The sequence below is a fragment of the Antrostomus carolinensis genome, unplaced genomic scaffold, assembly GCF_000700745.2.
Source record: "Antrostomus carolinensis isolate BGI_N321 unplaced genomic scaffold, ASM70074v2 scaffold7035, whole genome shotgun sequence".
Classification (NCBI taxonomy): domain Eukaryota; kingdom Metazoa; phylum Chordata; class Aves; order Caprimulgiformes; family Caprimulgidae; genus Antrostomus; species Antrostomus carolinensis.
The window spans coordinates 23,167-48,208 of NW_010318347.1; the positions used below are offsets into that span (position 1 = coordinate 23,167).

The 25,042-nt window shown below is 38.2% G+C and overlaps 1 protein-coding gene across 1 annotated transcript in view; it reads left to right on the top strand.

Annotated features, from left to right (window-relative positions):
• The window catches only part of LOC104520109 (dynein heavy chain 5, axonemal), a gene marked incomplete at both ends in the record, with an annotated part of 43,736 nt that extends 19,278 nt beyond the window's left edge, over positions 1–24,458 (top strand). Inside the window, 10 exons of the mRNA XM_010168858.2 lie at positions 352–570; positions 3,098–3,274; positions 7,669–7,863; positions 10,761–10,916; positions 11,191–11,373; positions 17,183–17,353; positions 17,687–18,065; positions 19,181–19,452; positions 20,565–20,729; positions 24,191–24,458. Of these exons, the coding sequence (XP_010167160.2) occupies positions 352–570; positions 3,098–3,274; positions 7,669–7,863; positions 10,761–10,916; positions 11,191–11,373; positions 17,183–17,353; positions 17,687–18,065; positions 19,181–19,452; positions 20,565–20,729; positions 24,191–24,458 (2,185 nt within the window). The remainder of the gene's footprint in view (positions 1–351; positions 571–3,097; positions 3,275–7,668; positions 7,864–10,760; positions 10,917–11,190; positions 11,374–17,182; positions 17,354–17,686; positions 18,066–19,180; positions 19,453–20,564; positions 20,730–24,190) is intronic.
• Positions 24,459–25,042: the final 584 nt, after the last annotated feature.

Sequence of the window (25,042 nt, forward strand, 5' to 3'; positions counted from 1 at the left end):
ATTTTCTTTTGTACTGAAAATATATTACAGAAAACATTGTATGGATTGCCTTATATATCTAGTATACAACTATTTCAAGTGTATTGTGATTTCAAATAATTTATCATTGTGTGACCAATAGATCATTCTGAAAATATTATTAAAACATTTTAAGATTGTATTGAATAACATTAATCTTATGCTTGTGTTCCAGTTTTAGGTTGAAAAGTAGAAAAGGAAAAACTGCTGTTATCTTAAACATGTATTGCTTTAAAAAGTACCCAATACAGTACAATATGTGCAATTAAATTAATGTAAATTTTCTTACCAAATACTAAGTATTAACTGTTCTTTACTTTTAAATGTTTGTAGGCAAATTTAGCCTTGCAAGAGGGAAGACTTGCAGCTGCCCAAATAGAACTGAATAATGCACAGATTCAGCTGGATGAGAAGCAAATGGAACTGGATCAAGTACAGGCCATGTATGATACTGCTATGAAGGAGAAGCAAGCCTTACTTGATGATGCTGAGGCATGCAGAAGGAAGATGAAAAATGCCACAGCACTGATTGAAGGATTAGGTGGAGAAAAGGTACTAGCACATATGAGTAGTTTTCCAGCATGACATAGGTGCTCAGTTTTGGGAATACTCCATAATGATCATTAGCAGTGCTCAAGAAATTCAAGGCATGGAGACATCTCAATATCAGTTGACACTTTATTTTAGTTATATGTATGTGTTTTATTTGAACTTAATGTAGCTAACAAAGTAAAACAATTTCTTGTGTTAACTTAATTCTTCTTTATGTCATATCTTTTGACTCGTATTGGGATAAAGTTCAGATATAGCCAAGGAGCCCAATTCCTTTTAGATTTAGTAAGAAGAGGAATTAGGCTTAACCTAAATAATTGCACTAAAATATTTATAAGAAGGATTACTCTTCTTTTCTCACCAACTATACAAGAATAGGAATTTGAGGCTTGACTGATTTCCTGAATTATATTTGAAGTTCAGATTTCTATTAGAGCCTTTTACAGAATTATAGGCTAATCTTTATCCTCTGCACTGAGCTTGAAATTTACCTTTCCTATGCAGATTTTTCTGACTTCATCCTGAAGGTTTCCAGAGGAAGCAGGATACTCTTTTTTGTCATCTGATTATTTGCTTTGATAATTCCTTGGTTGATTTCACACAGAGTCAAAATTGACGAGAGCTTTGACTTCAATAATTGCATCCTGTGAGGCCAGAACTTCAGCATTTGTTTGCATAGCTGTACTTCAAAATATATCAGTCAAAAATGTTAGATGCTTCATCATATTTTTCAGTTAATTTCTAAATTTAAGAGCAACACCAAAATAGGAACTTACAGTGCCTTATTGTGGGTTTTCTGAAGCCTTGTGCTATGAGGCCTTGTAAGACCAGTCATTCCATTCTACTTTTGAAAATTCAGACAAAAAAATAAAATATATGGGGCACATGGAGCCTTGGGTAAAATTGACACTGGGTTAAATGTGTATTTTCTAAATTTAAAACATGTAAGTCCTGACCAAGATTGCATGCAGAGTGATTAGAGGGGCACAGAAATATGGAGAGAAAGGAATAAGTAAAACTCAAAAATATTATTCAGAAAATCACAGAATCATGGAATAACTGAGATTGAAAAGGACCTCTGGAGATCATCTAACCCAAACTCCCTTGCTCAAAAGCAAGGTCAAGTAGAGCAGGTTGCTCAAGGCATTGTCCAGTTGGGTTTTGAATATCTCCAAAGATGGAGACTCCACAACCTCTCTTGGAAACCTATTCCAGTCCTTGACCACTGTCACTGTGAAAAAGTTTTTTTGTGTGTTTAATTGGAATTTCTTGTATTTCAATTTGTGCTTATTGCCCCTTGTTCTTTCACTGGGTACCACTGAAGAGTCTGGCACCATCATCTTTACACCCTCCCATTAGGTATTTCTACACATTGATAGAATTCCCCCTGAGCTGTCTGTTCTCAAGGCTAAACAATCTCAATTCTCTCAGCCAAGGCTGCTCCCAGCTTTTACATCCCTGACCAGTTATTTCTTCTTCGCAAGTCTGAGGTTCAGCAAACTGCCTTCCCTTATTATAACCTTGGTTACCTGTGCTAAGAAATTTTTGTCAGGGCATTCCTTAAAACCTACTAGATTGCTTGTGTCTTGCTGTGTTGTCCCTCCAGAAGATGCCAGTGATTAAAGTCCCCCACGTAGACCAGGGCCTATGAATGCAAGGTTTCTTCCCATTGTCTGCAAAAGACCTCATCTACTTCTTCCCGATCACATTGTCTGTAACAGACACACACAACATCACCCATGTTGGTCTGCCCTCTGTTCCTAACCAAGAAGCTCTCAACTGGCTCTTTGTCTACCCCAGAGTCTCAGATGCAGAGAGCTTCATGCATTCCAGCTGCTTTCTCACATAAAAGAAAACTCCCTTCCTCACCTTCTCAGCCTGTCCTTCCTAATAATCCTGTATATACCTGTTGCAGCACTCCAGTTGTGGAAGCCTTCTCACCATGGTCCCATGATCACTATGAGATCATGCCTCTGCAACTGCATGCAGACCTGTGATTCCTTGTTTATTCTCCCTGGTGTGCTCATTAGTGTACAAGCACTTCAGAGAGGTGCCCAGCTGTGTGCTAATTTCCCAGAAACAGTATAAAAACTGTCCCCATCATTCTGTCTGGTAGGCACTTCTTTGTTTATGTGGATATGCTTGAGGTGGTCCTTCATTAGCCCTGTTTTATGGGTTACAAGGTCCCTATGATTTATATCCCCCCACATATTTTATTTGCCAACCTAGTCCTCCACTTCCTCACATGGTTGTTGGTCATCCTCTTCATCCTGCTTTGTTCCTTCTTTAAAGCACTTCTTACCAGTTTGGCCAGCTTGCTGGCAAAAATGAATTTTTCTCCACTTGGTCAGGTGGTTGCTTTCTCTTCCAAGCAAACTTCTACTTCTGAAAAGAATTAATTAAAAGCCAAAAATACTCCTGGTTTGAAGAGTAATTATTTACCAGAAAGAGATACATTCTTAAATTAGATGTTCACATTAGTTTTGTGCCTGCTTAATCTACCTTCTTTATAATATTTTACATACAGCTTCGTTGGACAGCAAGCAGCAAAAACTTTCAAAATCAAATTATTAATTTAGTGGGGAATGTTCTTCTGGCCACTGGATTTCTCTCTTACTCTGGACCTTTCAATCAGGAGTACAGGAATTTGCTGCTCCAATTGTGGAAGAAAGAGATGGACAACAGCAAGATTCCATACAGTAATGTAAGTCTCCATGCTCTGTCCTGACCTTACTCTTTGCCTTGCAGAAAAATAGTGTTCAGAGCATTCCATTCCATAAAAGTAATAACTGGAAGATTATTTACAGGCTGTCACATTCCATCAAATTTTTAAGAAATAAAAAATCTGAACAGTTGACAGTGGAGCTTCTAAAAAAAATGTTTTAAGATCCTCTTTATACTGTCATGCATTGCAAGATTGGTATATAAACCATCACTCTGGCAAATATGAGAGAGATGCTGTCTGAGGCCAGCTTCCCTGGGAGGAAATTGTATAATATGGGAAACAAAGTAAAATTTACCAGCTTAGAATAGATTTACCTTACCATAAGGGATTCTATCATGTAGTCACAGTTTTCCCCCATTGTTGGTGTTTTTTTGCAAATGCCATGCTGTGTCCATAATTTCAGTCATAAAGTCAAACAAATCAGCCGCATCAAGCATTTACTGAAAGTTGAAAATAATGTGTATTGAAGAACAAACCAGTTGTGACTGTCTCCCTCAGCATTTTAGATTATCCCCTTGCACAGAATAACTTGTGAAGATGTGGTTGAGAATTCCACCCCACAACTGGTATTACTGTGCCCCTATAGTTTTCCAGGCAGTCTTTGAAGCAGCAGCAACCAAGTTAGGCCCACAGGGTAGCGTGAAGGTGGGGAAATGGTCTGTGGCTTCCAGGTTGGATGGGAGTTATGCCCAAACCAACTCCCAGGGACCCATCGAGATTTACCCTACTTCCCCTTTTACCACCTACAGTCTCATGTGCTGCCACTAAAAATCTACTCTTTCTCTAGATACAGACTTTTCACTCTGAACTGAAGTCTAGAATATAAAGAGCGAAATTGAATGAAAGATTTTTCATATATCTTGTATTTCTGACATATTAGATCATAATTTCTTTAACCTGCTGTTCTTAATGTATTAAATTTTGAACACAACAAACTGGGTTAGGAATAAAAATTTCCGTCTTTTTCATTTAGGATTACTTAAGTACAGCATTTTAGTAATCTGTATTTGCTGGAAAATATCTGTAAAATGGAACTAAACAGATTTTCCTTTTTAAAGCTTCACACTTTTATTCTTAGTGTAGCTTGATTAGTTCTTGATTGAGCTAGAAGTATTCTTACATCCAATTGTAGAATAGACCATTGCACATTTTAAACCATAAAATACCACCTCTGCGCCTCCATGTATTGTTAATACCCTCCTGTCATAGCCTCTGCTGTGTACCCACACCATTTAATGTAGTTTAATTTCAAGTGTCTTGTTGAAGTGATTAAGTTAAGTTAAACAAAACCTGGATTTTGTAAAGCTTTGTTTACAACACTTCAGTTTGCTCAAGTCTAAGCTCTTAAATCCATGTATATTTGTCCCCAGTGAGGCCACTCTCAGCGAGTCTGACATTACAGCTTCTCTTCAATAGGCCTAAGTCTGTGCGGGCAGAGGTGGCCTAAAAGGCAGCAGAGCTACAGTCCCATCATGGAGCTTCAGTTCCCTGCCATATCATATACTACCTTTACTAAAGTGAACAACTTGCATGCTGGGACTATGATACAGGGCAGGTTCCTTTACATGAATCTTGTTCTTTCCTTCTACCACTGTCTATCTGCCTAAGGAGTGCCGGACCTGGCAGCTGTTCTGGTGTCTAGGCTTTGATCATGACCAGCAGTTGCCTTGTTCTTATTCCATGACTGTCTAATATTCTTCCTTGCACCTGAAAGATATATTCATGCTGAAGGCAGAATTTAGGCCATAATAATCAAAACTGTCTTTGTGAATAATTGTCCATGTTACCTTCCATTTGGTTTTGTGAATACCTCGATATGTTTTCTCCAGCAGTAAAGGCTGGAGAAATAGTTCAGGGAGTCTCTCTTACTCTCAGTACAGGAGTGGAAGCATTAAGCCCAAATGGCTCCTGTCCTCAGCTGTCAAAGGTTTTGACAGAGCAGATGCTGCTGGATAGTGCTAGGAGCAAGTGAGCAACCTGTGTACAGCTGTGGCTGTACCCTTGTGAAACAGCTGAAGGTAGATTAGCATCCCTGATGCATCTTCTTTTCGGGTTCTTGGAGGATTTGACTTAAAATCTACATTAGAATAATAGAATCACAGAATAGTATGGGTTGGAAGGGACCTTAAAGATCATCTAGTTCCAATCCCTCTGCCATGGCAGGGACATCTTCCACTAGGCCAGGCCCCTCAAAGTGTCATACAACCTGGCTTTAACACTTCCATGGAGGGGGCATCCACAACTTCTCTGGGCTTTGCCACGAGAGGTTTGTCATACTGTTTTATATCCTAGAAGTTACTTGTGAATCTTTTCTTTTTTTTTTCTTCCCCCCCCCCCCCCCCCCCCCCCCCCACGTGGCGGGCAAGACTTCTTACCCCCCCCACCCCCGCAAGGTGGTGCATAATACTTCTTATAACACTGATTAACCTTGACCTGAAAAAGTGAACTTCACAGCCCAGCCCAATTTATGCTATGACTTACAAAGATGAATGATTCTGTCTTGCCCAGGAAAGCTCTTTGAAAGCTCCTAATGATAAGTAATATGTAAGGCCAAGATGGATTTATTAATAAAGTACCAGTAGCAGTGTAGTCTCAGGCAAGATTCTTCACCAGTGGGGTATAGGAGTTATCCTACGTACATTCATCCCAGGGAGGCTCTTTCTTAAATTTGGTGTATAAAATGTTCTTAAAAGCTGCTTAACTTGGATGTATAATGTCCTTAGAAAGGAAGACATAAAGAATTAAATTCTGCCTCTGGTTGTTCTGACCACATTACTACTTAGCTGCATCCTTCAAAATTTGAGGAATACTTTTGGTAGTTTCTATGGGTTTTGGGGTTTTTTTTTAATATATATATATATGGACAAGTTAGACACAGAACACTGGAATTAATGAGTTTCAAACTGCAATTACCATTCTCTTTAGACAGCTGCAATTAAAGACAGGATTATTATTTCAATGATAGTGTATGGTAGAGAGTTTTAATTTTTTCCAGTGAATTAAGTACTCATAAAAGGCAGCATATGGGTGTCTCTTGATACTTCACACCATAGGAAAGAAAGCAGCTTTGCAGTTCACGCAAAAGGCTTGACATCTGCCTTACTTTGTCACAGACTACCTGATTGTGGGTGTATGAGTCATTTAGGCGTAACAATTTAAAGAGACCTGTTTAAAATTAGCTATCTATCTGTGTAGTTAGGTACTTAAATTAGCAAAGTTTCAGAGTTGCATAGTGACTGATACTTCCTGCTGCAGTAGGAAAAAAATCAAAGCTGTTTAGACTCTAGTCAGTCTGCTTAAGGAGCTAAATATGTTTTTAGTTTCCAAGTGCCAAAAATTTTGGCTATTAAATGCTTTACTGTCCTTTTCACAAGTGGAACTTGGACTCTTAAAGTTTCTCTGTCTTCTGAGAATGGTTTGTGTTGCTTCATTCAGATTCTTCAATAATCAGAGTAGTAAAAAAATCAAAGGGATAAAAAAGCTTTTGAGTCTTGCAACCACTGGTGTCACTAACTCTCACAATTGTATCACAAGTCTCACAGTATTTGAAATTTTGCTTTATGCTTCAGATGCTGAATTACATTATTTTTGCAGGAGTTGCAGGCTCTTTCTTTTTAAACAGGTTGTGTGTAGAAAAAGCTAAAAATAGGAATTACTGAGTGAAAAATGTAAGTAGCAAATTTTTAAAAAACCCCTTCAATTTTATTCTTTTTAAACTCACATCATTGTTAAACTACTTTGCTAATTTGGAGATCTTGGTTTGTAATTTTAGGCGCTGTTTTCTCCACATACACATTCTTGCGAGGCCCAGTCACTGTTCATAGTGAATAAAATAAAGCAGGTTGGTCGATGTGTGCAAATCAAACTTTAGGAGAATATATGAGCTGGGAAGAGTTCTGACCATAGCAACAATAACTTTCCATGATAATTCATGGTTTTTGATCCATAGTACATCTCCTCTTTCTTCTCTAAGTCTCCCACAAGCCATCCTGTATTCATATACATATTTGGAGGGGACTTTACAGCTTTACAGCAGGAGGAAGCTCTTGTGACTAAGACAACCCTTCCTCCTGAACTAGCAAGAGAAGAGTTTGCTGATACCAAAATCAGCTTGTCATTAGATATTGAACTGGCTTCAGAGTTTCTCTGACACTCTTTGATGGACATCAAAGCCTCAACTGAGTTCACTTTCATTATTGCCTAACTTCAATTATTTAGGCACTGAACTTTAAAGAAAGGAAACAATAAACAGTAACTATGAAATACATTCTATCGTGCATTATGATCAGAATAAGAAGAAAAACCTTCCACCAAACATTTTAGTATAACTACTGTAACTGGTACTAATTTTGTAATAACGTATTTTCTATTAGGAAATGAACCTTACTGGTATACTTGTGGACAATGCTACAGTGAGTGAATGGAACCTCCAGGGTCTTCCGAATGATGATCTTTCAATTCAGAATGGCATCATTGTCACAAAAGCATCTAGGTATCCTTTGCTGATTGATCCACAAGGTCAAGGAAAGATCTGGATTAAAAATAAGGAAAAGAATAATGGACTCCAGGTAAATAGTTCATTTAATATTTTTTAATGTGTGTGTCATTTCACATCATAGTTAGCAATGCAAACTATTTTTTTCTGTCATCATACTTTGGCCATTGAAATCTGATGTTAATTGTATACACTTGGGCAGAAATTAAAACAAGATGGCGCGAAATCTGTGTCCTGTCTGTATCAGGGTGAAATAGCTTATACTGCTTTGTCATCTCCCAGAAAGACAGTTTCAAGAGAAAGTTGGAATTATATGTTATGCCATATGTATTTTTATGATGAATCTTTTAATTACTTGTCATAGATAAAGAGAAGCATAAAGGGAAGTAACTGACTTGCAAAATTAAGACCAGACAGGATGAGGTAGGTGGTGCTGTATGGCAATAACATTTTAGGTAAGCATTTTAAGAGGAAAATAGGGCACAAAAAAAATGGAGGAACTGGTAAAAGACTGGTGACCTGAGGTTGAAGGCAAATCTAGTGATATTTGAGGCATATCAAATGCAAAGTCCAAATTTAGGCTGCACCCTGATGATTAAATGCATGTGATAAAAAGATTTATTGCTTAATTTATCCAGTCTTCTCACTCTCTATTTAGCAGTGCATCCTGTTTGGGATCTGGGTCTTCTATTTAATTCAAGACTTTCTTTTTTTTTTCCCCCTTGTAATCAGCCTACCCTCCATGCTTTGTATCACCAGTAAGGATAAGATGGGTTATGATAAAGATCTCAACACATGGTATATTTTCAGGACAGACTGAGCATGATACTAAAGAGTTACTTGTTAATAAGTCAAATCTATTGTACAACTATTGATTATCACATGAATACCATGGTATACTATCTTCACTCAAAATAAGAGTGATGGATAAGAAAAAGAAAGTGAGAATGAAGGTAAGGATGGTGACATCCAGAGAGCTGATGACATCATGGTGATGTCATTAGCTAAACGCTTAACTTTCTGGAGCTTGACCTAGATCTGTATTTCCTAGCACTGTTAAGAAAGGCCCAGCATTCAATCCCACACCAAAACCAGTTTCTGGTAAGATGAATGTGCTCAAAAAATGGTGTAGAAACACAGCTAGAAATGTTAAGCATTGACTGAGAAGAGACAGAAAAATAATGTACAACATTCGAAGATCTTAGAAAAATGGATGCCTTGATTAAAAACATGATGAAAAGCTCTCCTAAAACATATGAGTTGTATTCACAGAGGAATTTAGGCATTTTGTCACTGTGTGAAATCTACTGTCTTACAGTAGATAACATGGCTTCCTTTAAATTTCATCAGTCCTTACTTTGGTCCCCACAAATTGGATCAAGAAAAACTACTGTGAGTAACCAACAGGAAACAACAGAGACTTGCATCTCCTATTCAGGATTTCAAAGAGCTGCCAAGCTGAGCTCAAGAGTGGCAACAGTGAATTTCCTTCAGTTAGAGACCTAAACTGACTCTTTCTGCCATGCTGTAGCCTTTTCCCACATAAAGTGTCCTCCAAGCTGCAATTTCGGTTCCATTCCTTAATTGGCACTGAGTCTGTATTGCCTGCCCTCCAGGTGCCAGCACGCAGCCTGCAGAAGGGGACTGCAAACACACAGGTTCCATTCCCTGGTCCAGTAATTGCATAAGGATCTTATACCATGTACTCACCAAAGCAGGGACTGGGACATGTAGGTTAAAATACCGTTTCCTCTTTCCCCACTGTTTATACCCTCTAAGTGATGATAGCATTTGACTGATGAGGCAGAGAAGAATGTCTACCAGGCTTGCCTTGTGGTCAGTATATGTGAATATCCAGCCTATGAAATTTGTGAATCCTGATGGGGCTTAACTACTGAGCTGCTAAGTAGTCTCAAAACTTACGCGGTTTTGAATACACACAGATGCAGCCTCTAAATGCAGAGGAAACTTTCCTGATGAAATTTCAGTCAGGGCTTTTAGACATCCTGGCTCAGGTGTCGGCTGTGTTAGAATACTCTGGGTTCTCCCCTTGTAAATCCAGGAGGAACAGACTTATGTCAAGACTCTAAATACCAAAGTGTTTAGATTATGCCTTTAAATCTGGGATATTGTCATTTTCTATGATCTTTTTAGGGTTATATTGTTGGTCAGTAAGGCACTAACTTCATTTCTCAGTTTCATGTAGACTAAAAATGTAGGCAACCTGCTGTTTTGGTGGATACACAAATGCTTACATTATAACAAAGCTAAAAGTGTGGAGTGGTGGAACATAATATTAGTTTTTAAATAATATACTGTTTTCAGACTGTGCAATATGCCTTTAGATATTTTAATAATAACTTTTTTCAAAGATAACTGCCTGAAAGACAATTTATTTTAAAAACATGTCTATTCTAGGGGTTTTTCTGGTAAGAAAACCCACCCCAAAACCATGGCTTAACAGATGTCTGGAAAGGCTATTCAATTATCATCTCAAAGACCTACATGAAATTTAAATTTGAATAAATGAAACAGAGTCTATGTGATTTTCAACAATTTTAAGACTTTAGATTGTGAAATGGGAACTGAATTGGAAATTAAGTATCTGATGTGAGACAAGGCCTCCTATGTAACAGTGGTTCCCTGTCTGAACCCTATAAATATTTCCCTACTTCATATTAGTCATCTGAGCATAAATCTATTAATATTTAAAAGGTATTAACATACTACAGTGGTTAGGTAGATATGTAGATAAGTAAATAAATAAATAACAATAAAAAAGTGTGATCTCCTATTCTTTGCTTAAAGCAAAACTTCTATTTATTTCAGCAGAGGCCAGTATTGGCCCCTAAAGTGTAATCATTTGTATAGATACCAAGAATTAGTTTAATTTTTGAAAATTGCAATAGATTTTATACTGTTTTCCATGTACTTGCAAATACATGCTATATTGTGAACCGATCTTCCTAGGTTACAGCTATGAACCACAAGTTCTTCAGAAGTCATATAGAAGATTGTCTGTCCCTTGGCCGACCTCTGTTAATTGAAGATGTTGGAGAAGAACTTGATCCTGTTCTAGATAACATCTTAGAAAAAAATTTCATAAAATCTGGTTCAGCACACAAAGTAAGACAAATTCTGAACGTGAAAATAAAAAAAAAAAAAAAAAGGACAGATGCCGGGTATCTGGTAGTTGGGTAATGCCAAGATTCACACCTTTGCAGCACTTAGAAAGATAAGTGGTGAAATCATGGGGCTGGATTTTTCTTAGCACTTAAGCAGAAAGTTTAAAAAGTGTAAATGAAAATGTAAAAAAAGGGTTAATTTATTTTTCACTGGGTAAAATAACTGTTTTTCTGAATTCAACTTTTGAAAACTGAGTAATATATTTTATTTTCAGGTGAAAGTAGGTGACAAGGAGGTAGATCTGATTAAGGGGTTTACACTTTACATTACAACAAAATTGGCTAATCCTGCCTATACTCCAGAAATTAGTGCAAGAACAACTGTGATTGACTTCACTGTTACTGTGAAAGGGCTGGAAGATCAACTCCTTGGCCGTGTCATCCTCACAGAAAAACAGGTATCTAGTAGCTTACAATATTTATATAGAGGGAAGGCTTGTTCAATATCTGCACCGTAAGTGGATATATTAAATGTCTTGGCTGAAATCAAATGCAAGAACAAAAATGTGAATGAATGTTTAGGGATTTGTGCATTTACTGAAAGACCATGTGGATCTGGTTTTTAATTGAATGGAGGGACCTAAACATTTATTTTAAGATCTAGCTTTGGAAAGAGAAGAAAGAAAATTATTCATTAAAAATACATCACAGGCATATACATGACATACATAAAGCATCTTTATTCCTTCATATATAGCAAAGGCTCCTTGTTCAGTGAGAAACCTCTTTTATTCCTGAATTTCTTTTTAAAATTAAACTTAATTTGAATTACATGAAAAAATGCTTATGAACTCGAAATACTTTTGCCAGCTAGGCTCTAGTGCAAGGAGATGAGAGATTTTTAAGGAGCCCTGAACACCGACTTGACTCTGCTCTTACTAAAATTTCCATTGATTATATGGAAGCAAGTATAAGGAAGAAAATCCTCTCTCAGGTGTTTTTCAGGAGTTTTATTTCATACTATCAATTCTGAGACCTCATCGACAATAATTTAATTCCTAGATCATTCCTATTTCTTTTTGTGTGATCTAATTTAACAGCCTGGTTATCCAAAAACTTGGGATTCAATTCATCAGAGGCACTGGGGACAAAGGTGAATTTTTTACTGTGGCAGTCATACCAATAAACATATGAATGTTATGGTACAATTACACTAAAATGAAATATTTTCTTCCTTTCTTATTAAAGTGAAAGCACCGAAGTTGTAATTCACATCAAATTGAATGATTTATTTATTGCAAAGAGAATATTTCATAATTATGTCTGTGTGAAAAAAGTAACAAAAATTAAGGTTTGGATTTCAGTAAGTAACTCAGATAGTCTTACTCATGTGAAAGTGGTTCCCTACCTAAGGGAATTCATTCCTCCATCTTTGACTTCCCAAAGCATGTTCTAACCAATGTATTTTAGCGGTGCTTTCACTTTCTCCAGCCAACACCTTTCCACTTTGGTCAAACAAGCATTTGCTGAAGTAAGGACTGGAATATAAGTGCCCTTCCTTCAGTCTGACAGTCACAACAAAAGGCTGGGAAGTTATTGTTATACCTAAACTTCCTGTGAATTGTTAAATGAAAAATTGAAAAGCTACAATAGCAGGTATTGAGGAAAAGCTATCCGTTAGCAGAGTGGGACAAATGCTAGGGATTCAAAACTTTTAATCCAGTAGATGTATGTTTATGTAGGCAAAATCAAACAACATCAGCAGGAGCGTCTGGGACTATCCTGACTAACTTACATCTGATGGGAGACAAAGGTTTAAACCAAGTGAAATTGGATTCTCATGACCTACATATAAATTTCATCTCCCCACACTCAGATAGCCTTGCTCTGTGTTTTTTTCCTGGACAAAACTGTTAGAGAATTCATATTGAATGTATGTAGCAACACCTAGACTGCATTTTGTGTCTAGCCACTGAAAAGTATTCATCCAGTGTTGTGTATCAGCTGAAGAGAGCTACAAGGGTAGTTGGTTAGTATCAACACTACTTGCTGTCCAAGGACGTGGTTGCAGGTGATCAACATTTACTGAACTTCCCTTTAGCAGATATGAAGAAATCATGGTTGTTCTGTCTCTTCTGTCTCAATAAAAGATGAATGTCCTGGTCTAGATAGCCAAAGCCAATGGAGATCTGATTAATTTAGTTCAAAGAGAGAACATGAATAGAGAATCTGAAGAACAGGTTTTCTATTACAAGCAAGAAGACAAGTTTGTTATCACTGAGCTAAAGTAGTAGATTAAAGGAACGAAGACATTCTAAAGATCACTATAGTGATCAATGAAATACGTGAGCAAAGAAGTGTTTATTCTTCTCAGCTTTAAAGGTTGCTCCTTTATAGAATCATGGAATCATAGAATTGTTTTGGTTGGAAAAGACCTTTAAGATCATCAAGTCTAACTGTTAACCTAGCACTGCCAAGTCTGACACTAAACCATGTCCCTAAGCACCACATCTACGTTTCTTTTAAATACCTCCAGGGATGGTGACTCCAGCACTTCCCTGAGCAGCCTGTTCCAATGCTTGAAAACCCTTTCGGTGAATAAATTTTTCCTAATATTCAACCTAAACCTCCCCTGGTGCAACTGGAGGTCATTTCTTCTTGTCCTGTCATTTGTTACCTGGAAGGAGAGACCAACACCCACCTTGCTACAACCTCCTACTAGCTAGTTGTAGGGAGTGATAAGGTGTCCCCTCAGTCTCCTTTTCTACAGACTGAACAACCCCATTTCCCTCAGACACTTCTTGTAAGATTTGTGGTCTAGACCCTTCACCAACTTTATTATGCTGCTTTTCACACACTCCAGCAACTCAATGTCTTTCTTGTGGTGAGGGGCCCAAAACTGAACACAGTACTCAAGGTGTGGCCTCACCAGTGCTGAGTACAGGGGCAAAATCACTTCCCTGGTCCTGCTGGCCACACTATTTCTGATACAGGCCAGGATGCTGTTGGCCTTCTTGGCCACCTGGGCACACTGCTGGCTCATGTTCAGACGGCTGTTGACCAATACACCCAAGTCCTTTTCTGATGGGCAGCTTTCCAGAGCCCCTCTTCCCCAAGCCTGTAGCATTGCATGGGGTGACCCAGCACTTAGCCTTGTTGAACCTCATACCCAAGTCCATCAGTCCCTCTGTAGAGCCTTCCTAACCTCCAGCAGTTCAACACTCCCACCCAGCTTGGTGTTGTCTGCAGATTTACTGAGGGTGCACTCGATCCCTTCATCCAGATCATTGATAAAGACATTAAACAGAGCTGTCCCCAATACTGAGTCCTGGGGAACACTGCTCATAACTGGCTACCAACTGGATTTAACTCCATCCACCACAACTCTTTGGGCTCAGCCATCCAACTAGTTTTTTACCCAGCAAAGAGGATGCCCATCCAAGCCATGGGCAGACAGTTTCTGCAGGAGAATGCTGTGGGAAATGGTGTCCAAGGCTTTACTAAAGTCTAGGTACACCACATCCACAACCTTTCCCTCATCCACTAAGTGGGTCACCTTGTCATAGAAGGAGATTAGTCAAGCAGGACCTACCTTTCATAAACTCATGCTGACTGGGCCTGATTGCATGGTTGTGGCCTGTATGCGCTGTGTGATAGCACTCAAGATGATCTGCTCTATAACCTTACCCAGCACTGAGGTCAGACTGACAGGCCTGTAGTTCCCTGGATCCTCTTTCCGACCCTTCTTGTAGATGGGTGTCATTTTTGCTAACTTCCAGTCCACTGGGGCCTCTCCAGTTAGCCAGGACTGCTGATAAATGATTAAAAGTGCTTGGTAAGCACTTCTGCCAGCTCCCTCAGTGCCCTTGGGTGGATCCCATCTTTCCCCATAGATTTGTGTGTGTCTAAGTGGTGTAGCAGGTCCCTGACCATTTCCCCTTGGATTATGGGTTCTTCATTCTGCTCCCTGTCCCTGTCTTCCAGCTCAGGGGGCTGGGTGTCCAGACAACAACTGGTCTTACTACTAAAGACTAAGGCAAAGAAGGCATTAAGTACCTCAGACTTTCCCTCATACTTTGTCACTGTCTTTCCCCCTGCATCCAATAAAAGATGGAGATTCTCCTTAGTCCTCCTTTTGTTGCTCTACTATATGAACTATATGGAAAAAAAAATTATCAACATCTTTTTGTACTTTGATAATGAAGTTGCTGCCACTATTTGTCTTCAGAACAGCTATTTTTTATGTTACAAATGTGGTTGTGAAATCCTCTTGCAAATAGAAGCCTGGCATCTGGTATATTTGCTAATTTTCTGAAAGATACACTTTACAGGCTTACAAATAGAATGGGTGAGGATCCTGTTATTAAACCAAGCATGTCCTTAAGCAGAATTTAAGCATGTACTTAAATGCATGTTTGAGTATTCTGTAGAACTACTCCTTTTGTGTAATTCTAATCGTTTTTGTGTTAATGGTAAAGAAAGCTGGGATGGGATGCTATCCAGAGGGACCTGGACAGGCTGGAGAAGTGGGCCCAGGTGAACGTCATGAGGTTCAACAAGGCCAAGTGCAGGGTTCTTTACCTGGGACAGAACAATCCTTATTATCGATACAGGCTAGGAGATGATGTGCTGGAAAGCAGCCCTGAGGAAAAGGACTTGGGCGTAGTAGTGAATAAAAAGCTGGACATGAGCCACAGATGTGCATCTGCAGCCCAGAAAGCCAACCATATCCTGGGCTGCATCGAAAGAAGTGTGGCCAGCGAGTAGAGAGAGGTGATTCTGCCCCTCCACTTTGATCTAGTGAGACCTCACCTGGAATACTGCGTCCAGTTTTGGAGACCTCAAAACAAGAAGGACATGTACCTGTTGGAGTGTGTCCAGAGGAGGGCCACAAAAATAATCAAAAGGCTGGAGCATGTCTCCTATGAAGAGAGGCTGAGAGAGTTGGGGTTGTTCAGCCTGGAGAAGAGAAGGCTCAGGGGGGACCTTAAAGCAGCCTTCCAGTACCTGAAAGGTGCCTGTAAGAAAGCTGGGGAAGAACTGTTCACAAGGGCAGGTAGCAATAGGACAAGGGGTAATGGTTTTAAACTAGAAAAGGGTATATTTAGGTTGGATATTAGGAAAAAGTTCTTCAATAGATCATTGGAACAGGTTGCCCAGAGAGGCAGTGGAGGCCCCATCCCTGGAGGTATTCAAGGTCAGGCTTGATGAGGCTCTGAGCAACCTGGTCTAGTAAAGATGTCCCTGCTCACTGCAGGGGGGTTGGACTAGATGACCTTTGAAGGTCCCTTCCACCCAAATGCATTCTATGATTCACTGATTCTATGAAAATGCAGAAAATTTTAAGATGAATGACTGATGCTTAAGTCATTCTTTTTTGGGATGCAGATATTTGTAGTTTCCATAGAGCTACATTCTAGAATATATTACAAACAGGTTTCCATATAAGAGGTTTGTGAGAGTAAAGAAATGTGTCACTTGGTCTCTGAAATACAGGGAGCCTCTCTTGTACTGCGTAGCTCTGTGCATCTCCTTTTTCTCTAATTTGGCATGTTGACAAGAATGAAAATAAATTTAAGTCACGGTGTAGGTAGACTGGTATTATTAACTATGCTTTTCTTAGAGGAAGCTTGACTTGATTGATTAAATAAAGGTAGCCAGCAAGGGTATCCCTGAGCTGTGTTGGAGTGTGTAGTATGGATGCCTCATTTCACTCGGCATTGTGTTGACTTTGTCATTTTTCCCTTGCCGTTGTCTGTTTTATAGAAATAGCATAAAAATTTCATATGATAGAGATAATAATTGTAACATTTCCTATTTTGTAAGCAGTAGAGGAGTGTATAAGTCACAGAATCATAGAAATTAGAAATGGAAAAGATAATCCAGTCAACTTCCCTAACAATGTAAAATCCATCCATAGAATACATCTTTCAGTAGTTTGTCTGCTTTAAGTACTTAATGTAATGTGGCTTTTATCACTTCCCATTGGAAACTACCTTTAGCGCTTTATGCATCTTACTATGAGGAAGCTTTTCCTGGTAATTCTGGTGTGTTTTCACTCCTCAGTATGCTACATTAATCAAATAAATGCAGTATACATATGAATTATAGTATAAGTATATAATAGTATGTAATATTTCTATATTTTATAGAAAAAGCAGTAAATCCTCTGATCTATCATGCATGAAGTAACGTTTTTCTGTGTCATTATAAGTAATCATCCTTTGAAATAATCTTAAATATTCTAAGGAAAATTTCTGAATACAGGAACTGGAGGCAGAAAGAGTTAAACTGATGGAAGAAGTGACATCTAACAAGAGGAAAATGCAGGAGCTTGAAGATAATCTGCTCCTTCGTCTAACAAGTACAGAGGGCTCTTTGGTTGAAGATGAGTCTCTGGTAGAAGTCCTAAGAATCACTAAAACAACAGCAGAAGAGGTGAATTTTGAATGCATTGAAGATACATTTCGTAATTGTAATTTTAAAATTATTTGTAGACAGATTTTATTTCTGTTTTTGTTTTTTCCATTCAGAGCTGTTATATAACATCTGACTTCTTAACAAATAAATACTAGAAACAGTATAATTTTTTTGTGCTTGGTGTTTGAACACATGAAGACACAATGTCTGTGTTGAAACACTGACAGAGGGAAGCGAAGCTTGACTAAAAATACCATTGTGATCTCAATCAGGACCTTTTCATTTTGCTTGTGCAGTATAAACCACAACTAACATGACTTAATCTTTGTGGTCTTTTCCATTAATTTTAAGGTCAGTGAAAAATTAAACATAGCAGCGGAGACAGAGGTGAAAATCAATACTGCACGTGAAGAGTATCGTCCTGTTGCTGGTCGTGGTAGCATCCTTTATTTCCTAATTGTGGAAATGAGCTTGGTTAATGTCATGTACCAAACATCCTTACGGCAGTACCTTGGCATTTTTGACCTATCAGTGGAAAGATCTCAGAAATCTCAGATCACAGCAAAAAGGGTAGTTTATGTAATCGAGCATCTCACCTATGAAGTCTTCAAGTACACAGTTCGAGGGCTGTATGAAAATCACAGATTTCTGTTTACGTTGCTTCTGGCACTGAAGATTGACTTGCAGGCCAAGAAAATTTCACATGCTGAGTTTGAGACACTGATCAAAGGTAATTTCTCTAAAAATGTTCCTGTTTACATATGTCTGTGAACTGCCAAATTTTGCAGTGCTTGCACTAACAATCTGTTGTATTCAGTGGATCTAATGTTTTTTAACTGGTGAATGAAAGCTTATATAACCCAAGAAGGTATTCCGAGACAGATTTTCCAAAACAAGAGCAATATAGTTTATTTATTATCAAAATAGTGCTTAGATTAGGATATTTAACTGTTTTACATTGCAAAACAGAAAAATAAAGTCCATTACTTTGTTAGAGACTCTACAGTTTTCTCCTGTGTGCCTCTTTTTTGAGTTGCCACATACCTATGTCTGTGAACTTGGAGACAGTCAGCAACATCTCTTTTGATAGCTGGTGAGCAGGCATGTGAATGCAGGAGGACTTTGTGCCACATTTAAGTGTCAGTATAAAAAAAGTGGAAATCTGTTCCATGTTGTGAAACGTTGTTATATTGCATTGCATTGTGCCATCACTGCATGTCAATACTCAGACACACAGACAAAGAACAATTTTAGTAAAGTTTACAAAATTTTATGGGGGTGGACCCCACTGTCCAAGATATGATAAGTAAAATCAGGTACCAGGATAAGATGAGTCAGGTACTTACCATCCAAATAGTCTAGTTTGCTTTGCAAACAAGGAGTTAATGCTCAGCTGTGACTCAGCTGTTCTGGAGTTGCAAATGGGCATGACGCTGGACTGGTGGTTAAGCTAAGAGGCTGTTGAAGTTAGACAGCCCTGGAAATGGATGCACCATGTGCTTTCTTATTTGGTAGTCTAGGTGAACAGAGATTGGAATAACCATGGGTCCTTTCTGTATCTGGTCTGAAGACTTGAGTTCGAGTATCCTTTTAGGCAGACAAGTTTATTTCAGCTCTACAGATGGAGAAAAAAAGCAGCACAAAAATTACTGGGATATCAGCTTTGGGAGGCACTGAGACCACTTCCCCAGTAGATCTTGTTAATTGACTCTTCAATGCAAATTCTATGTCTATGTGTCACGGTTTACAAAGATTTAAACTCCCTAAATTATAGAAATAAATACTTTTTATTAGTTGTCATTTTAACAATGGTTGTTTTCCTCGATAATACTTTTCACTTTGCAGGAGGTGCCAGTTTGGATCTGAATTCTGTGCAACCAAAGCCAAAAAAATGGATCCTTGACATGACATGGCTCAATCTTGTGCAGTTATCCAGCTTGTACCCTTTTAATCAACTTCTGGTGCAAGTTGTTAGGAATGAGAAGTCTTGGAAAGCTTGGTTTGATGAAGAAGCACCTGAAAAAGCTGTTATTCCTGATGGGTATGACAGCTTACTGGACCAATTCCGTAAACTGCTCCTTGTCCGTAGCTGGTGCCCTGATCATACTGTTGCCCAAGTAAGATGTGCTTTTGTACAATGGTTATGTCATGTGGCATCTCCCATAGAACTGCTAGTTCCAAACTTACGTTCTCTGAATTTGTTTTCCTGCTATTTGTTGCAGAGTGAGCTATTTTGAAAATCAGATATTGAAATCCTGATAATAAATATATGTGAAAGAAATTTTAATTTATTTAGTTGCAATGAATTAGAAAGGACATTGCAAAGCATGAAATAAATAGTGTTGGAGCCATAAGAATACATATTCTTTTTGTGTGGCACTTCTAAATTGGAGTCATGAAACTTGTAAAGCAGTTGCATTCTTCTGGCGAATCAGAAGTGGAATTTTTTCACAGAAGAAGTGGAAAGAGAATAGTTCACTTTGATGACAGGTGCACTAAAATAGCAGAGAAACTGTTTACTTACAGTCAAAAAAGCGTTTCATACACCAGGATAGCTTTAGAAGTCCTTTTAGAAAATGCCTGTGAAAAAAAGGACAATAGAGACAAAGGAAAGGTTTGACCTTTAAGGATAAAGTCTCAGCTGTGTTTGTGTTTTGCAGAAATAGATATTCAGTGTAAGAAACTTGAATTGGATAACTGCTGGACAGGAGAATTTGTTTGAAGTTCCAACAAATATATGGAAGATTGTAACTGGGTCAGATGAAAGATCTGTCTAATCTGCTATGCTGTAAGAGACAGTGTCAACCACACATGCCTAGAGGAGCTAAGAATGGGGCTGGTATAGAGCAGCTCTTTTGTTTGGCTATCCATCAAGCTTTAGCAGCCAGTAATTAGAGGCAATATCTGGGCTGTCCTCAGAGCTGACAGTGGATCTATTCTGCATAGATTTCTTTAGTTCTTTAAAAAAAACCCCATTTAGCATCCTCTGGCAACAATGTTCACAGTATGGCTATTGTGCGAACAGAATTATTTCTTTTCTTTGAAGTTTGCTATCTGAGAATGTCAATGGTTGCCTCCTGTGGACTGTAGCATTTGTTACACCAAAGTTGAAAATTAAAGTTTTGAAAGTCATTACCTTCCAATGTAGGTGTTGGTAAATTCCACATTAGTGATAAATGATAAATAAAAAAAATAAAGTTACGTATTTCTAGTAATTTCTTTTTTTTAGGCTCGACACTACATTGCAGAATCTCTTGGGGGGAAATATGCAGAAGGATTTATTCTTGAAATGGAAGCCATGTGGACAGAAAGTGACTGTCGAACACCTTTGACATGCTTTTTGTCAGTGGGGTCTGACCCCACTGAAAATATAGAACGTCTTGCAAAATCAAAGGTATCCTCCTAAACTGAGTTTGCTAGAGCTGATAAAGACATTTAAAACCATCCTTTGAACTAGAGATGGTATTTCCACATTCTATAAAAGTTCGAATTATGATATTTATGTTGATACCTGTGTTCTCTGGAAGTTAATTTTGGACCAGTAGCCAAAATGCGTTTACTGAGGAAATGGAAGTGTTACATTCTTACTTTTCCAGTTGTTTGATTCCAATGAGCCCTCTGTCTTTATCCAGCAGACTATGATAATCCATTACTTAGAGAGAACAAAGCAATATATGTGGTTTACACCGTGCCGCATTCACTGTAGGAGCTGACAGTAATAACGATTATAGGAAAATACAGAAAAAAAAATCATAAATATGGTGACAAGAGAAATTAATTTTAAGATACCACCATTCAATCAGTTCACTTGGTGGAGGTGTTCAACATTTCTTACAGCATAGTATCACTTTAAGGCACTCTGTGCTTCCTGTTTTGTGGTTCACAATGTAGATGCAAATATAATTTTCCCATGAAGAAGTTATTCAAAGCAGATCTACATAAATTTTCCTCCCTGTTACAATGCATCTTTATTTAGAGGTGCAGAATTTTGGTATGCACTAAGACTTGCAAAAGAGAGAAGCACCCACAAATCTCTTTAGCTTATTAATTAGAAAGTTTAGATATAATTGTGACTGTTAAAAGACAGCAGGTTTTGCTGTCATTCTGAAAGTATATTCACAGAATCACAGAATCACAGAATCACAGAATGTTAGGGGTTGGAAGGGACATCGAAAGATCAGTGGGAAGTTTTAATATGTTTTCATGCTTTAAGGAAATGTATAGAAAAATAGAAAGTGAGGTTGGAAAAGAGCTAAAGGGATTGCTTTGTTTATTCACAAATGGTTTATGAACAAGGCAACATCAGATAGGCTGTCATAACCCGCAGTTCAATTGTAATGTCAACTGTAAATGTAAAATTAACTGTAATGTTCAACTGTAAAGTTCTTGTATGACCTCTTGAAGTAAAGGTCTTACCACACAGCATGTAGAAACCTTTCAAATTTACAAAAGCCATCCAGATTCTGCAAACCAAACTACAAGCAAAAAACCCTCTTTTTTTAAGTGAAAATGTATATTAATATTGTGGGGCTGGAGGAGCACTTCAGTAGTTCTATAGTTTTTGAAAAAAAAAAGTATCTAGAAATCATTTACAGTTTTCAGAAACATTTGTAAAAGGACTTTGTATTTATTTTACTAGTTTGTCAAGAAATTGTACAATTATCTGCCATTGGAAATGTTCAAATTTGTGACCAGAATTTATTTTTTATTTATTTTATTTAACTCTAAAATTTAGTTGTTCAGATGACCTTCTCCCAAAAAATTTGAAATATTATCTCTGACTACAGAGCTATATAAACTTGTTTATAAACTAAGCAAGTTCTATCTTAAAACTAGTTGGATTTCTACCCCCTTTACTTTCATTTGAAGTTCAAGTGAAAATTTAACTTCCTGAATTGAAATGAAGTTCATTATGCATAGCACTTTGACTTCATTAAAACCAGATATTTTTATTCTTGTAGAGGTAGTTTCTTCTTTCAGGGAATGATGCACAGAACTACCAATAGAACTGTCAGGGCCACTGTAGTGACTAAAATGACAGTATTTTCATCTGGATAGTGATGTATTAAGATGACACAAATATATTGGTATGACTCACTATTGAAGGAAGCATTCTGTAGACTGGCATTTTGATAGAGCTCTTTCAGAAGGAATAAATGAGGACAGTCCACAGTGAAAAATATTTTTTCCTTGCCTTGATGTTTCTATAACATTTAATGATTGTACATTTGAGAGGTAATATTGCTGAGAAGAGCAAATTATGAGCAGATGCTTTGTTAGGGAATAATGTACCAGCTGAATATTTATGCACTCTGCAGGGGTAGTCATAGTCTTTGACTTATGGGAGTGCTAACTGTACTCAGATACATCTTAGAAAAGGTAAAGTTTTTGCTCCTCCAGCACATAGCCAACTTCACAGGCTATTTAGCTTTGCTTATTTTAGCTGCAATTTCAGGCGTTACTGACCTGAGAGCAGGATTTAACTGCTTTCTTACCTTTGGCATTCTTTTCTCCTTAAATCTTTTGCCAGGATGTGGAGGGTCATATACAGCAGCTGTATTTATACTGTTCAGTAAAATCAGATCAGGGCCTGTTCTCTGACCCTAAGGCCAAATGACCCAGCACAACTTGTGTCCATATGCTTAAACTTTTTCTCCTGCAAAAGTAGGGCAGCCTCATCCACACTGTTTAGGACTGGATAACTTCCTTCTTTTTTATTTCATTGAGAGAGTCCCAGTAGCAGGAAATCTTAAGATTAACCTTTGTAGCTCTCAGCTAGCTGAAGATATACTCAGATTGCTAAGTCTTTGTGCAGCTCATCGCTCACAGCATGAGGGATGATCAACTGTAGATCTTGAACATGAAATTGTCCATGAAACTAAGTCTTGCCTTCAACGTTTATATAGAATAATATGCTCAATTGGGTTTGATAATTCTGGTTTTCCCTGGTAGGAGTCAGGCAGCCAACCTAAGCCAGGGGACTACTTAATAAGAACAAGGGTAGTAGGAAAAATAAGCAAGAGGGGGTCTGCCTGCATGTTACTTACAGGCTTGTATGAACCTGATCACAACCTAGTCAGATGAGTTTTTTTTAAAATCCCCTTGTATCATCTTCTGTTTTTCAGAACAACTGGCTTTCTTCTCCCATGGACTCTGGAGGAAAAACTCCATAAATTTCCAGAATTCTTGTGTTTGCATTTCTGAGCTTTGACTCTTCTGAATCCAGAAAACTAACCACTAGACAACTAGCTAGAGCTAGTAGATCACCAAACTAGGACTCTCTGAATTGGTGGCTCCACAGCTGCCAATTAACAATAGAGGCTATTTGCTAAGGAATGACTTAATGTGAACCAATCTTTTGTGTCTTGCCTGCTTCCTTGACAGTTCTCTATTAGATGAAATAAATATGTTCAGACAGTAAAAAGACAACAAAATTGTTGGCTTTACTCTGTACACTAATTATTATGTGGACCCTTAATATCTGTCCATCTCAAGATAGTCCACATAGGGAAAAGAATAGGGGCAGCTACATTGCTGTGTGTATGTCTTGCTTTATTTGGAAGAGTGGGGAAAAGGAAGGGAAAATGTTTCAGTTGTCTTACCCCATTGACTTTGTCAAACCTGCAAATAAAAGATTAGGTCCAGTGAGTGTAGTTTTCTTTCAGCAGGTGGAAGAGCAACTTGGAGGGTTTTGCTTTTTTGTTTACTCTGTTTTAGTATAATCAGTCTCCATTGATATTAGTGGTTTTCTTTGTGGCACAATGTTGCTATACATGGACCTACAGAAGCAATATGTCATGTGTATGAACATTCTAAAGGACTATATATAAAAGAAACTTTATTTTTTCCTTCCAGAACATTCCCTGTTATGCCATTTCAATGGGTCAGGGCCAGGAAGTCCATGCAAGGCGCCTGTTAAATCAATGCATGCAAGATGGAGGATGGCTCCTTCTACAGAACTGCCACCTTGGCTTGGAGTTTCTTAGTGAATTAATGGACACCATCACAACAACAGAATCTATGAGTGAAGGTTTCAGGACCTGGATCACTACAGAGGCTCACCCAGACTTTCCCATTAATCTTTTACAGTCCTCTATCAAATTTACTAATGAACCCCCTCAAGGTACGAAACCATGCTTTTTTGAGTGTTGGGGCTCGCTTTTTTCCCCTGCTCTGTATCGTTATACTCTGTGCGGTGTTTTAGTTTTTATTCTCTGTTGTTTCACTAGCCAAATACAGCATTGTGTACATCAGTCTTGCAACATGTAAAGATGCATGCTTCTTTTGGGGAGAAAATGCATATTGTTTGTTTTTGTAACAGAAATTGATAGTGAGTTTCTTGTAGAACCTATCGAGAATGCCAGGTCAGTGGTCCTTTCTTGAGCTTAGTACACTCCATCACTCTTTTCTTTCTGTCCTGTTAACCCCACCTAAGGATACAAAGGGGGACAGATCCTGTGCTCTACTGGGTAAGGAAAGGAAGGACTCTTCTGAACACCCAACTTCAACCTCCCAAGCTGCAGTATGTAGCTGTGGCTGTTGCTTCTTGTTATGTCATCTGAGAGTGCTGACAAGAGACCAACCCCAGCACCTTTGTAATTCAAGTATTTGTGAGCTGCAACTGAATCACCCCTTAGCCTCTGCCACAGGCAAGACAGTTCATAACAACTTGTGGTAGAACATAACCCCCATTTTTAAAAAGGGAAA